Below are 15139 nucleotides of genomic sequence, written 5' to 3'. Positions count from 1 at the left end.
TGGAGAAAATAACAAAATGTATGACTTTCATCTGGTGTCTGAATAAAAGGAAGGACTTGATTTTCGAAAATTTATTTAAGTGGAAAAAAACAAGATTTTACCAACAAGTCGGTCCAGAATAGGTTTGAGTACGTATAGTTTTAATTGAAAGATAAATATCACATTTAATAATATAATATACATAAGCAGCACAAGATTAACCATAAACCATTTAGATCTTGTAAAATTTTATTTGTAACTTTATACAAGGAGAATCCCTGACCTTGTTGTCTGATTCAAATGTTGTGTTTATGTGCTTTTTTTTTTTGGCAGAGGATGACCATTTCAAGGACCTGATATGAGAACAATAGGTTGGACAGTGACCTGAAGTTATTATGTGCCAAACAGTCTTATGATTCATTCACACTCAGCTGCTATAAAGGAGATCAGGGGGATCCCCGGGCACGATCAAACAGGTGTCCATTATTATCTCCTGTTACAAATCGTAACCCAGCGTCAAAAAAGCTGATGATCTGAGATCATTACGGCTAAACACGTCCAGCTACTGTTATCCTGAGAAGAACCATAAAAGGACATGCACACTTCCTGTCCACCGTCCATTGAAAGAGCATCTGTCTGACCCCTGACACCTTCCACTCCAACTCCGCTTCCTGTCCCACACGTGCAGCTCTGCTACTTGAAACTTTTTATCAAAGCCTTTTCCATTAAAACATGGAAAAATCCCCAAAAAAGGTCATCTCAGTTCACATGCACATACAGTATACTGTAAAGAGGAATCCTTTGCAGTACAACAAGTAAACAAATTTTGTTAAATTAACCCAAAAACTAATGATTATAAGCTTCAAGGGGAAATGCATGTATAGCAGGACAATACAATTAGATAGCTTTCCTCTTATCTTACATAAAATTATTGTCCAGCAACAATCTTGTTTGACAAAAAAACAAAAAAAAACAGTCTGCAGAAAAAGCATAAAAGCTCATTGAACTATTCAAACTATTATCAAACAGGCCACAGTTGTGTTTTTTGTCTTGTGCCCTTGACCTCTACCCCCTTCTAATCCACCCTTTGGGCAGAGGGCATGATGGGTGGGGAGGGGGGTTGGCAGTCAGGGGATAAAGGTACAGACCCCTCAACCAAAAAGCTTTAGAGGAGCTTTATAGCTCCTGAAGCCAGACAATAATCTCCCAGACACTTCACACATATGGCCCCATGAGATCATCCACCTCGCTATTCTCACCCACCCCCCATAAACAGCTCCAGTGTATAAACAGACATCATGTGTAAGAGATCTGTTTACACATACAGATATGCTGTACAATCAAAAATAGAGGTAACACTTTCTTGTACTAAAAAAGTAAAACTTCATTCTCGACCCGCGGAACACTTGTTTATGATAAAAAAAAGTCTGAAAAACACTGTCGAAAGCTCTTGAAAAACCTAGCGAGTGAACTGTGACTTAAAAATATTTTATAATAGAGCAGAAGTACAAATACATTTTTCACAGATTAAAAATAACAGGAATACACAGTAGCATCAGGCATATTTGCACTAATTATACCTCAACTGTTGCTCCCTGGGAGCGACAGTTCGGCTTTGCACCATTGAATTCAGTTGGTACTGGTTCACAGGTGGGAAGCCGGTGAGGGATACTGTCATTATAGCAGCTCTAATTAGTGCTATATGTAAAAGTATAAATTGAGCTTTACTCCTACTGGCTGGTCTGTCTCCTTGTGTCCACTAAGAGACAAAAAGTGGACTAATAACATTTCTTCAGAAAACAATGCATCAGCAGGGGTTTGCAAAAAAAGAAAAACTGAGTCAACTTTTGCCACAATACACCACAAGGTCATCCGGCAACAGACTGCATTTGTCGGTCAAATATGTGCCCTTTCCTGTTAAAACAATTTGTAATGTGAACCTTGCCATCGTTGAGACTGAGGATAAAATGATTGTAGCCATGATGATTTTCCAGAGTAGTAAAATCCTGTCTGACGGTATTATAAACTGCTGTGTAATGTTTCCGAGCATGATGACTCTTAAAGCTCATGGGTGAACTTAAACTGGACCTCCTAGATCATATTTCATCTTCTCACCAGCACTCGTAGCAACACGTCCACACCAACATAGCCCCTAATGTTTTTTTTTTTTTTAAACACTGTCCTATTTTCAGTCTGAACGTGGCCTCGGCAGCAACATGGACTGGGAGAAAGGCCACTTCAAATTGGGCGAAAAAGGTTAAGTGCACAAAAAATACTCAATATGATAATACCATTTTTATACATTCTTTTTGGTCACTGGAGTATTATACTTTTGGCTGGAGTACAAAAACTGATTTGTGAGAGTGGGTACTATGATGTTCTTGTACACAACAGTCCTCTCTGCAACAAGCTATTGTACAATTCTGCTCTGCTCTTTTCTGAGAGTGTGGTTATGGGGGCACGTCTGGGTCACATCTCCTCCTCCTCAGCAGATTAGCCATAAAGCCAGTCTCCCGTTACACCCTCTCTAGGCTCGGGTCTAGCGAATGTCACCGAGCACCAGCACAGAGAGAGACAGGCAGGTGGGGGGTCGGGTGGGGTGTGGGTTTAGATTGAGGTGAAGGGTGGAGTTGGGGTGAGAAGGGGTGGACAAGCTAGAATTGTTTACAGAGATTGAAAGACACAAAAGAGATGATGAGAGGCACCAAACAAATTTTATGACAAGCATCCTCAGACAAATAAGACAAAATGTGTCAGAAATAGAAAAAGCCGCTGTGACGACTGGGAGACGTAGGAATGTGACAGGAGGAAGCTGGAAAATCTATCATCTCATGCACTTTGTGGAATAGAAGATGATTTTCTGTTGGGTGTCATAAATCAAAACACTTTCTTTCATCTTTACCACCAAGTGTATTCTCAAAAGACAGAAAATGTCTCTCTTAAAAAGGAGCGGATGTGTGCCGATTTCTCAGTTTTAACCGTGAAACATGACAGCAGGAAGACCATAAGAATTCAAATGACAATAGCAACGCAATTATATCCAAGGGACCCATCTTGCGCTTAAGCAAATTGAAAGTGCGGTCGGGTAAATTAAAATGTAGCAGAGCGCATTCTTGGCTGTCATGTTCTTGGACTGCAGCTGAACCTTGTCGAGGAAGAAGAAGAAGAAGAAGAAGAAGGCCTGTATACACGCAGAAGACTCCATTCAGACGCCAAAGGCTAATGGCTTGGTTAGGCACTCTGGACGGTGCTGTGGGAATTCGCCCCATTTGAGATGCAAATTCCTCAAAGAGCTGAAAGAGCCGGAGTAACAGGTGTCCGAGGAAGTGTGCTGCTACTGCGTGGGTGAGCGAGGGCGGGTGTGAGGGTGCTGAGTGATAACACAGGGTGTATTATTGAAATCCTACTTGTTCAGTCCGGTCTGTGTAGCATTTCTTCTCTTGTCTCATCTTCTTTGTTTAATATTTAAAGCAGGCAAAACGACAGGAGAGAGGTTTGTTGTCAGTATAGAACAGGAAAATATGACAGATCTGCAAAATTTAAGAGTTTAAAATTTTATTGATTTAAATATAATTTGGTAGAAAACCAGCCTGTAGACATGGGGAGTTGATTTTCATATGAACAAACAGATCAGAAATAAATCTTTATATACTGATGAAAACAGCAGGAGAAGTTTTCACATTTACAAGCTCCAAGCTTCATCAGTGTTCTCTCTAAATGTAACAGTTGCACGAGTACTAACGAGCGTCTCAACAACCTAATGGACTGTTTTGGTCCCTTGGTGGATATTGAAACATAATCCCTTAAAAATAAAAGAAAAAAAAAATCAACATCAAGTTTTTAAATGACAAACCACATCCTGTATTTCTTTTATCCATCAGAATGACAGGGTGACTTAGTCTCATCTAATCCCATGAATGAAGCTCAGTGGCGCCATCTACTGTACACGACACTATAGGACGCTTTCTGTAGAAACTCGACTGATGCACTGCATGTTGGTTGGATGTGTTTTTTTAAAGAAAATATTAGCTTCAATGTGCCTTTTTAAAAATATTCAGAGGATATGGAAGGTAAACAGTGCTTCCCGATTGAGAGAAAATAAACATGTAGCATGCATTTTTAAAAAAATCTCCATTGTGTTTACAATCAGCAAATACCTACAACCAATTTCCATTATAATAACATTGACAGAAAATACTCTGATGAGCAGCAACACATCACTGTTAATGAAGGAATTTCTTGGACAGTTGCATACAAATTCATTAAGACATTTTGAAACAATTTCTTCATTTACAACATTTCAGATAAAATTAGTATCCACACACGTTTGGTCATTGTCAAAGGTTTATGGTTCCCGTGACTTTTAATATCTTTTATGGTTTTTTAATGGTTTAGTCTGACATCTACAAAAAGTCTCTTTGTTATCATGTTGGGGCATGAATTTCAAATAACAGAGCAACCTAATGTTTCAATTAATTTTGAGCTAAATAATGCTATCAGAAAAAAACTGCTGAAAATTATATTTATACATTACTTGGACCTCATATTTAACTTGTAGTTGTTGGATTTTTTTATTATTAAAACATATTCAAAGCTGTTTTGTCAACAACTTGGTACTTAGCACATTTCAGTGAGTGTTTTCCCACTGGAGTAAAATCAGATATATTTCAGTCTAAGGATCCACAAACCTCTGAGCATGATTGTACAAAAACAGCTTTGTATTAGCGTTCTTCAAAATGGCATTCTACCATATTTCACTCACAACATAAATATAAACCCTATACTCTCCCAAACTGATAACTAACAAATACTCCAAGACAATATGATTGAATAAACTGCTTTAACGACATACATCGTAAAAAATATGCCTTAAAAATCTTTGGCTTAGTGGCACAAATATCCCTGAACACTTTTTCCTTCATTGAGGAGTCACACAGCTGCTGTCACTTTCTCTTATAAACTCTTATAAACCTTCTGCTGGTCACTGCTGAAGCTGAAGGAGAATCTCTGGACTCCCTCAAGTGTTCAACAACAGCAAAGAAACTCACGGATGCAGCATAACAGTCAAAGGACTGTGCTTAACAGACACACTGATAAACTGTGTATCTGCAAATTAGTGCGAACGACTGAGGCTAGCAAAGCAGGATAAATATAAATCTCTGTGTTGGCAACGTAGTGACTAATACAAGCAAAGAGGAAGACTATAAAGGCAGAAGTGCTCCACAAAAGACTTCATCAATTAAGACAAAATCAGACTTCATTTATATAACAAAGGATATATCAGAGCACTGCCTTTAAGAGGTAAGTAGCAGCAGTAGCTTTTAACAGTGTGTTAGTGAGTGTGTCTCCCTGCATGTTCAGTCATATAAAGCTGATAGCTTCACACTCTCAGGGGTTAAAACCTCATAGACGTGTGTGTGTAATGTGCCCACAGTCGCCATCTGCTGTGGCTTCTTGGGAATTACATATTTTTTAATTTCCAAGAATTTTGCAAAAAATACTTTAATTTCATGACTGTACTACTGTGTTTAAGTAAATAGTAACTTGTATAAAAGAAATCACATTGAAACTTTAAGTATTACAGCAACTTTGCTTGCTTTGCAATCTGAGCAACGTAGCTTTGTCTTCAAGACATTTAACTGATTGATCTTTTTTTTTTAAAATGGTCTACTAATTTCTTCTAAGTATGACAAACTATCATAACTGAAACTGATTTCTTCAACAAAACTTTAAAAACATTTTTAAATTCTATAACTTTACCTGAAGTGTCATTTTACTAAAAGCTCTCAGTCACGACTGCGACAGACTCTTAAGGTTCGTCATGTCACTGACGACTGTAACTGACCGTTGTGATTAGTGTCACTGATAAGTTAGAAAAAGGCTTTATGGAATGATGTATGTGTGTAAACTGGTGACACTCACCCTGCTACAGGTAGGTGTCGTGCTCTGCACTGCTCAGACTCTCTTTGGACCCTTGTACGGTCATGTGTTTGAGGAGAGGTGAAGGGTCACCGGGAGGAGGGTAAGGATTAACAATCTCATGTGGTGGTAGGATTGTTTTCTGCTGCTTTTCCTCTTTAGTCTTTTTACTGTCCTTGGCATCCTCCGCTGTCTCCCCATCTGTCTTGACTGCCAGGGGAGACTCCACGATGATGGTGGGCCTCTGTCTCAGGTCCTGGCGGCTGGGTGGCTCGGCAGTCATGATGGCCTTGGCGCCGTGCATCCTGGGAGGGGATTTACAGTGCAGATCTCCATGAGACTCCTTCCAGCGCCGCAGCTGAGCGTTGTGTTCCTTCTCGATGTCTTTCTCAGACACGGGCAACTCTATGATCTGAAACACAGAGAGAGAACAAGCAAGAATGCCTCGGTTTATCACTGTCGACGTGAAGAATCAGAAAACATAAATATATATGGTCTGGGATGATGTTTTTGACAAAAACTTACCTGTTTTTATGGGCTGACTCAAGTTAAGCCAAGTTATGTATTTTTTATAACACTTTAATACACTTGAGTCTGATGAAGAGCAGTGGTGCTCGAAATGTCAAGTTGGTGCAATAAATTGCAAGTGGACATTGGAGCCCTGCAGTGTGCAAGCTGTTCTTCTGTTTATTTGGACATTCGCTCACTTTCAGCGCTAGCATATATTTTTTTATGGCCGTTACAGTAGCCACAGGAGGGCAAAGTCAAAGAGAAAACTCACATCCAGAGGGACAGTTGAGCAGTAGGTGCAGGGTCAGCACAATAAAAAGGGTAACAGAGATTACAACAGCGACAGTATAACCGTACCTCGTGCACCAGGAAGCTTTCTTGCATGTACTGTGGCTGTATAGCTCGGAGAAGCTCCATCGTTTCATAGAGACCCTGACAGGCCTTCAGTTTCTCTTGGGATCCCAGCATGCATTTCAGGAGAACCAGACCCACTCTGAAGAGGATCTTCACTCCTGAGAAGAGGGTCGCAACAAGAAACATGCAGTCGTATATTATAGTCTTATAATGGAATAAAGGGACAATCTGACAGCTGTTGAGGACCAGTTAATGTCTAAATCATGACAGTGAAAAGTGGATATTTACATGGATAACTAAGGTGTTGCCACCATGGATGCCAAAATCTTGCAGTGTGATGAACTATTTCAAGTCACATATTCCTTATTCCAACAAAAAAAACAACCACAGAAGTTTCATGCAGAGCTGCAACTAACAACTATTTTATTATCAATTAATCTGGAGATTATTTTCTCAATTAATCATTTTGTCTAAATAGTGTCTGTTATAATTTCTTAGAGCCCATCGTGACATCTTCAAACATCTTCTTTTGTCTGATCAAGTAAAAAAAAACCAAAAGATATTAAGTTTAGTATCATATATAACAAAAAAAACTTCAAATCATCACACATCACAAAACTGCTACCAGCAAATATTTGGCTTTTTATCTTGACAAAATGACCAAAAATGATTATTCGATTATAAAAATAGTTGCTGATTCATTTTCTGTCAATCAACTAATCAATTAATCGACTAATCATTGCAGATCTAGCTTCACGTTTTCTACATTTGCCTTGTTACTTTAAAAGGCGTCTGTTCATGTTTTACAGGTAAAATTAAAGGTGAGGATGATAAACACATGACGAGGCCTGGTGGAATATTAAATACTTCTTTTGTGTATTTAACTACCTGTAAAAACACAAGAGTTAAGTACATAACCGCAGATTAATCATTTTAACAACAGAGATATCTACTGAAAATAATACTGGCCTTACTGGGGCTCTATCCATGTCCAATAATAAATGTCTGTTGTTCTGTCTTATATGATCACTTCTCACTTCATTCTGATCACTAAAAGGATTTGATACAGGTAGAGGAAGTGTTTGCTTGGTGTGTGCCCAAATTCAATTTCAATCTAAGAAACCTGCTGTCTGGGAGCACAAGGCAACATTTTCACCTCTGTTTCTAGCCAAAACAAAATCAATAAATAAAATAAAATAAATAAAAATCAATTCATGACATAATCTCTTTAAGAGCGACTTCTCAGGTTATCAGAGAAAAACAGTTTTTTACATCCGCCATATAACAATATGTCAGTGAATACTTTGCGAGTGCGGCGTCTCACCCTCACAAAGGAACATATCCCAGACCCGTAGCACCGAGGCCCACGGCAGCGTCCGAGAGAAGGCGCACATGAACCACTCGGTCATGTACAGGATGGGCTCCAGCTTGTGCTTCTTCAGGTGACGGTGGGCCACAGGAGAGACCCGCCGCAGCAGAGCGTACAGGATCTCCCCGTCCAGCTGGATCGCCTCCTGTGGACACAACGCGGAACAACAGTCAGTGGTGGGAGGGAGAGAGAGAGAGAACAGACTTGTTTCTCTTTGCTTAATCTGATTGTCTGATTATCTCACCCTCATTGTGTTATCGGGACAGTCACCACCTCGTGTTATTAGGTCGTTAGCATATCAGAGTCAAGCCAGAGACACACTAGCCTGAGAAATCCAACACCACCACCACCACCACCACCACCACCGCTCTGTGCTAGCTAACGTTGAGCTAGATGTTGTCAGTAAACACTTTCAAAACATAGATGTCTGCTTATCAAACCATAATGCCTCGTTCTCTATTTCTACATGTGTTAAAGAAGAAGAAGATGTGATGTGTGGAGGCTCTGGAGTTTTGATAGAGCTGGGATGTAATGTTAGGACTAATGTAATCAATCACTTCTTCTGTTGAGTAGTCAGTTGTATGCAAATACTTTTTCAATAGTAATATGAAATGATAAATTGATTATATTTGCCTGAAACTGGTAAGGACTAAACAGAATCTAAATATACATAAGTACAAAGATTCAGACCTATAATATGGCAGAAAATCTAAAAAAGTGTTCTCACACATTGCTTGGACAATACTGTGGAGGTATTTTTGCTTACAGCAGACCTCGGATTTATTTCAGCAAGATATACAGGGCTCAGGTAGATAATAATTGACATGCTGAACACTGTGAATATGTAATCCTGTTACAGTCATGTTATACTCTGATGTTCTCAAGCTCCTCTTATATCCTTAATTTGCAAAACGACTGACTGTGTGTCTGTCAGGACCCTTACCAGCCCTGTACTGTAGTATCCAGGAAGGTATTTCTCACAAATTTGGACAAGAACCCAGAATGCATCCTAGGACAAAGAAAGAAAGTGGTGGTAAGCTGATATAGTGCATTTCTATTATCACATTTAATTCTTTCACTCTCTTTCCCCTTTTATTCCCATCATTAGAGCATGAAGTATCTAGTATCAGCTTCATGTTATTGTATATTAGGAAAACAAATATGTGGAAAGGTTGCATCACTGCTGTGTGTGATCACCTCAGCTGGCATGTGCATCAGGAGTACAGCCGCGATGGGAGCCTGAGCCTGACAATATCCCTCCTCAGGACGATGCAGAGTGTAGGCCTTCAGCACGCGGAACAAGTCCTGCTGCCTACATGTATGACCATATGTAAAAGTATATTCACAAATGATATTCAGCTGAACAATAGGCTTCACAATAGGCCTTCAGAAGACAGCTCTTACCCATGACCTCCTCTCGCCGCAAACATTTCGTGGAAGGGGAACTGTCGATGGAGGTCCCTCTCAATAACATCTACCCATTTGGGATCCCCCGGCTGGCTGTCCAGTTCCTAAACACACACACACACACACACACACACACACACACACACACACACACAATTTAGTGAGTTTTTTAACATTATACATGACATTTTTGAGTCATTTCCTATGTGCCTTTTTATAATACAGGCAATTCTGAATCTTAAAGCCTCAGCGATGTTAGAAGCCTCATAGAAGCCAGACACACCACCAGCCTATCCATCCATCCATCGCCTGAATAATATACATATATCATGAATATATGTTTTTCAATTTGTATTTTTTTTTTGCAAAATACTCCTCATTACTTTGAATGACTTATGTTTTGTCCCAAGCATGAAAAAGGCACATTTCTGAAGTTAATAACATAGACAAGATGTTAGCAGAGACCCAAAATATATGCGACAGACCTTGAACTTGCCCTGGTTTTGCTCCCTTTTCACTTTGCCCCCAGTAAGGTAGAGCCAGGTGCGACCACGCAGGGATGGAGGGATCCCCTTCTGACAGCGCTCCTTCACCTGTTCATCAACATGTGCATATTTATTTAAGAGCCAGCGGGAAGCAAGAGAAGGCAAGACAGAGCGAAAGGAAAACGGATCTTGGAAGACATTTATCTATACGATAGTGCACATTCCACTGTTGCACAACTGATCATCAAAGATTAAAAAAAAATGTGGTGTGATGATGGAGTTATTACAGGTTCTCCAGGTCAGTTTTGAAAGGAATTTGTGCTGTTTAGTCTGTCTCAAAACTGCTGCTATAATGACCATGTTCATCCACAACAGCAGCAAAGATTGAATAAACTCCTAGAAGTGCAAATTTCAATGACTAGAAATCTAAATTTGGGTGCACAGAGAGAAGTGACATCAGATATACTTTCAGATTTTATGAGCAGACCTTCTTGTGTTTTTTGGCCATCCACTTGTCCCAGCTGTTGAGCATCTCCAGCCATTTTGCCTCCCGCTGCCGCAGCACGTCAATGGGGATTAATTCAGCACTATGGAGACAGAGTAAATAATAAAAGCAAACACAGTATTGTTTGTTTTAGACAGTAAGGACTTCTACGGCAAGTTTCCTTCTTAATGACAAGCTACCCTTCATCAGCTATTTTCTTCAGCTAAGTTCATACAAACAATGGCTGTACTGTCCTCTGTCACGTCCATGTACTAATGATAGAGGAATCCTGTCATCGAGGGGGCGGGACAGTGGTTCATCTCTTCCTTCTCCACACAGGAAACAACCCTCAGACAAAACAGTGGAACACTTGCCATCGGCAGCGAAGTACATGAAAACAGGAAGCTGTGGGAGAACTTTCCCCTAGTTCAGTTCCCTACAACCTCCTACACAAAACATACTCCAACATCTCACTCTTCACCGCAGTCCCATTGAAAATCAGAGCTGTCAGTCTGACATGCACACATTTCCTGCACTGATCTACCAAACAGAGGCCTGGTCGTCTTGATTAACAACTTTTAACAAACAAATTTAAAGAGACAACTGACGTGCTTTTGCATAAGATAGTTTTAGAAAAATCACAAGCTGTCAGTCACTTATCTCTACATAAAGACATCACAGTGACTTGGCTAAACCAATAACCCTCAACAGAAAACGCTCTTCGAAACAGAAGACAACCATGAAATATTTTATGGCACATGACCAGCCCAGGAAGTATTTCAGATTGGGAACCACTGGCCTTGACTGTGGAGCAGCCGACAGCTTTAAGTCAGAGTCTTCGAGGAGAGTTGAGGGTTGAGAAGGTCAGATATGTGAGAATAGGTCAGCTCATTGAGTGCCTTAACAACAAACATTAAGATTTTAAAGTCAGTTCTATACTGGAAGCCAATGAACAGAGGCCAACACAAGAGTAACAACGTGGTCTCTCTTTTCGTGTCAGAGGGAAGCTGAGCAAGGATGGTAGGAAGAATACCTACCTATACAAGCTGCAATCAGTCGACAGAAAATTAACCTGCAACTATTGTGATGATCAAATAATTGTTTTTTAAGCAAAAATACCAAATATTTGCTGGTTGCAGCCTCTGAAAGGTGAGGATTTTGGGGTTTTATTTGTCTTCTGTTATGATAAACTGAATATCTTTAGGCTTTGGACTGTTAGTTGGCTATAGGAAATTATAAAGGGCCCTGCAGCTCTACAACCTATAAGGTATTACAAAGGTCTAGGTCAGTGGTTCCCAACCTGGGAGCTTGTGAGTTAATTGACAAAAATAAGAACGTTTTGTTTACTTTTTGCACTTTTCATCAGTTCTGTTCTTATTATGACATACTGCACAGTTCCCGTCTTCTTGCTACTAAAAAACATACAAATGAAACAATCTGAGAGGGGAACATCACTCTCAAACTGCTCACAACTCATAAGACACATGCGACCTGTGACGAAGCCAAGGGGTCATGGTCAAGCTAAAAAAAATAAGGAACTTCTGGTCCAGGTGACAAGAAGAAAAAAATAAAATAAAATTAAGTCAACAATTTGAAGTGTGGAGCTATCTGTAATTTCCTTTCCTCCTTTAACATACAAGGACTACTTACTGGGGTCCCTGGTGACACCAAGAATAAACTACTGTAAGAAACAACCATCATAGCAAAATGTTAACTTATTTCTCCATAAAACATTATTAGCTATGTAATTGATGTCATCTTAAAAAGAAAAGATTATTATTATTTTAGGAAAGTTACAGTTTGCATATTGTGTAAAATTAAAATATATACTTTTCTTAAATACAAATTGCAGCTTTTATCCCAAGTACAATCTTTAAAATGACTGACCTCCACTGACAGTGTGTGATACTTTAAATTAGGACTCATGGCAAACATGAACCCAATAAATAGTTCCATCTATTAAAACTGCATAATCATTCCTCCTGTTCATACTGACCATCAGAAGATCCCTTCATAATGCAATTACAATGTATGTGGTGGAGGACAAAATCACAGTCCTCCCTCTGTGCAAAAATGTATTTAAAAGTTTATCTGAAGCTAATATGAAGCTTCAAATCAAATTAGTCTAATGAAGTAGATATCTTTCAATGTCACAGTCTTTTTTAGTGCCAAAGCCTCTATTTTTGCTTCCACCACAACTCAACAGGGAAACACTGTCCGAGGAAACACCAAGAAGGAATTTCATGCTAAAAAGACTGTAAATGTGGCAGATATCCACTTGATATGACTAACTCAGACTGCTGGAGCCTCATAGAAGCTTCAGATAAACTTTTAAATGCATATTATTTCAGTGGACACACTATGGATTTTGCATGGACACACTGTGGATTGTGGACACGCTGTGGATTTTGTCCCTCATCACTTACATTGAAAGTGGATTATGAAGGGGATCTTTTAATAGCCAGTATGAACAGGAGGAATGATTACAGCGAGAAAAACCTCTTTCAGTGTTCATAAGGACTGTTGTTTTTAAGAAAGACTAGAGAAATTGTGAACCTACCCTTTAACATATAGAATTCATTCAATTAACAGCAGGTATCACTGTCTTTGCTCATGAATGAAATGGCAGCTTCTCCCTACAATTATCTGATGACTACAGTTGTCACACAAGTGTTTCTTGAAGGTGTTTATGTGTGCTCACCTTTACCTGTCTTCAGCTAAGTGCAAGAAAAAGACTAGTCAGTCAGTGGAAACATAAACAAACAAACAAACCAAATATTTTAGCAGAACTGAATATTATTAAACTCCACTTACGATTCTCCCGAGATCTGCTGAGCTCCACCGGTGAATCCGTACCTGTCCACCGGTGTGTTCCCGGGGCTAACATCGCCGTTTACTCCCGGGTCTGTCCCATTATCTGTCAGCTTCTCCGCGCTGCCCCGCAAATCGAGTCCATTGCCCTCCTCAGTTTTTGCCATTTAATCACAATCTGTTGACATAACTTACCCTGACGACCAGTCTTGAAAGCTCAGCTAAGCTCTCCATGAAGACGCCCGTCGGTGTTTCGGTTTAACTGGTGATCGTGTTAACTGGTGACTGCGTCCCTTGTTGCTCGTAGCGACCATGAAAACACGAACAGAACTTGTAGGTATCCTTTTAAAAGCCTTCAATTCTCTTAAACTGAATGTTCAACACAGTATATATATTCGTTTGGTCCTTTTTTAAATCATACCTTATAAAAATGGTGTTGCCAACAAGAAACGGTCACATTTCTACGTATTTTTCTGAAATCAATCTTTTTTAAATAGCCTAGGAATCTCGTTGCAGTATATCACACTGATGGGTCACAAGTCAAACCGGGTGCTTCTCGCTGAGCGCAGTTTATATAAATTGATAGCGTAGTTAAAAACACAGATGAGTGTTGCTTAAAGTAAAATTGATAAGGCTTTTTAGGAGGACACCTATGTGTGCTGTTTGTTTTTTTTTAAGGCTATCGTCACTACTAGGACCCAAAACGCTGAAAGTCACCAGTTTACACGGTCGCTCGTTAAACCGAAACACCGGTTAGCTACAGTTGCTAAGATTTGTTTCCTTTGTTTCGTGGTTAAGAACTGAAACATCCTCGCTTTGTTCACATAATTAACATTCGGCTCACACTAAAAGACTTCCACCAAAAAACTATTAAAAGAGTCAATCGTAGCTCGTTAAATAAGTATAGTTTCAGCTTGGTAGCTCTGAAGCTAACATGCTAACTAGCATCACACAGCTGTCAGCTGACACAGAATCTCTGTTGTCAGCAGGAATGAAATTTAGCTGGTGGCTACAAGGAAGCAGATTAGTAAACAAGACACCCCTTGCATCCTGTGTGTCTCCACTGCCATCTACTGCTGAAAATCACACATGCAAATGCATTATTTACCCTTCATCATACAGCTTGTGTACCCATAGAGTTACAGCTAATCATTTCAGCACGGTGTAATTTGGCTTTACTTTACATGTTACGAGTCTAAAATTTAAGGTAGTAAAGATCACATGCAGCAGGAATTCCTCACTAGAAAATAACTGCATGTTTTACTTAGTACATTTAAAAAAAAAAAGAAGCTATGTTCAGGCTGCTTTCACTCACAAGTAGATTTTTTTCAAACTTACAAACAATTATAAGTAAGACGTGACATACAGGAGAGGTGAATACCTTTCAGATGTACTTACAAACCACAATACTTCTACTTTAGTGGGATATTATAGTAGTCTGTGGCCCCCAGTAGTGGAAGAGGTACTCAGATCTTTGACTTAAGTTTAGTTAAAGTGGTACAATGTAAAAAAAATTGCTATTGTTATTGAATTGTGGATTCTATTTTTTTTTTTTTTTTTACACTTAATAACACAATTTGATAATAAATGTTATAAAATACTATTTCTTTGGACCAATTCAATATTTGCACTAGAGAATCATAGCAAACAAAATATTATAAAATATGCTAGAGTATATAAAATATATGATATAAAAAATGTCTTACAATTTATGGGAAAAGAGATGTCATCCATGTCCAACATCAAGTATTCAGTGATCAGACTGGAGTTACAGTATCTCTTATCTCTGAAAAAGAAACAATCTGTTCAAGCTTCGCAAAA

At 39.2% G+C, this 15139-nt stretch overlaps 1 protein-coding gene across 1 annotated transcript; it reads right to left on the bottom strand.

Annotated features, from left to right (window-relative positions):
- Positions 1-3517: 3517 nt before the first annotated feature.
- On the bottom strand, positions 3518-14305 carry LOC137170662 (TBC1 domain family member 10A-like). The gene is made up of 9 exons (XM_067574181.1): positions 13322-14305; positions 10511-10610; positions 10024-10131; positions 9536-9642; positions 9329-9443; positions 9075-9140; positions 8087-8276; positions 6766-6920; positions 3518-6310 (listed from the first exon to the last, which is right to left on the bottom strand). Exons 1-9 carry the CDS (start codon positions 13483-13485, stop codon positions 5906-5908), a joined length of 1410 nt encoding a protein of 469 aa, XP_067430282.1. The 5' UTR covers positions 13486-14305; the 3' UTR covers positions 3518-5905.
- Positions 14306-15139: the final 834 nt, after the last annotated feature.

The sequence above is a fragment of the Thunnus thynnus genome, chromosome 19, assembly GCF_963924715.1.
Source record: "Thunnus thynnus chromosome 19, fThuThy2.1, whole genome shotgun sequence".
In the NCBI taxonomy this organism is placed as follows: Eukaryota; Metazoa; Chordata; class Actinopteri; order Scombriformes; family Scombridae; genus Thunnus; species Thunnus thynnus.
This window is presented reverse-complemented; position numbering and strand designations above follow the sequence as displayed.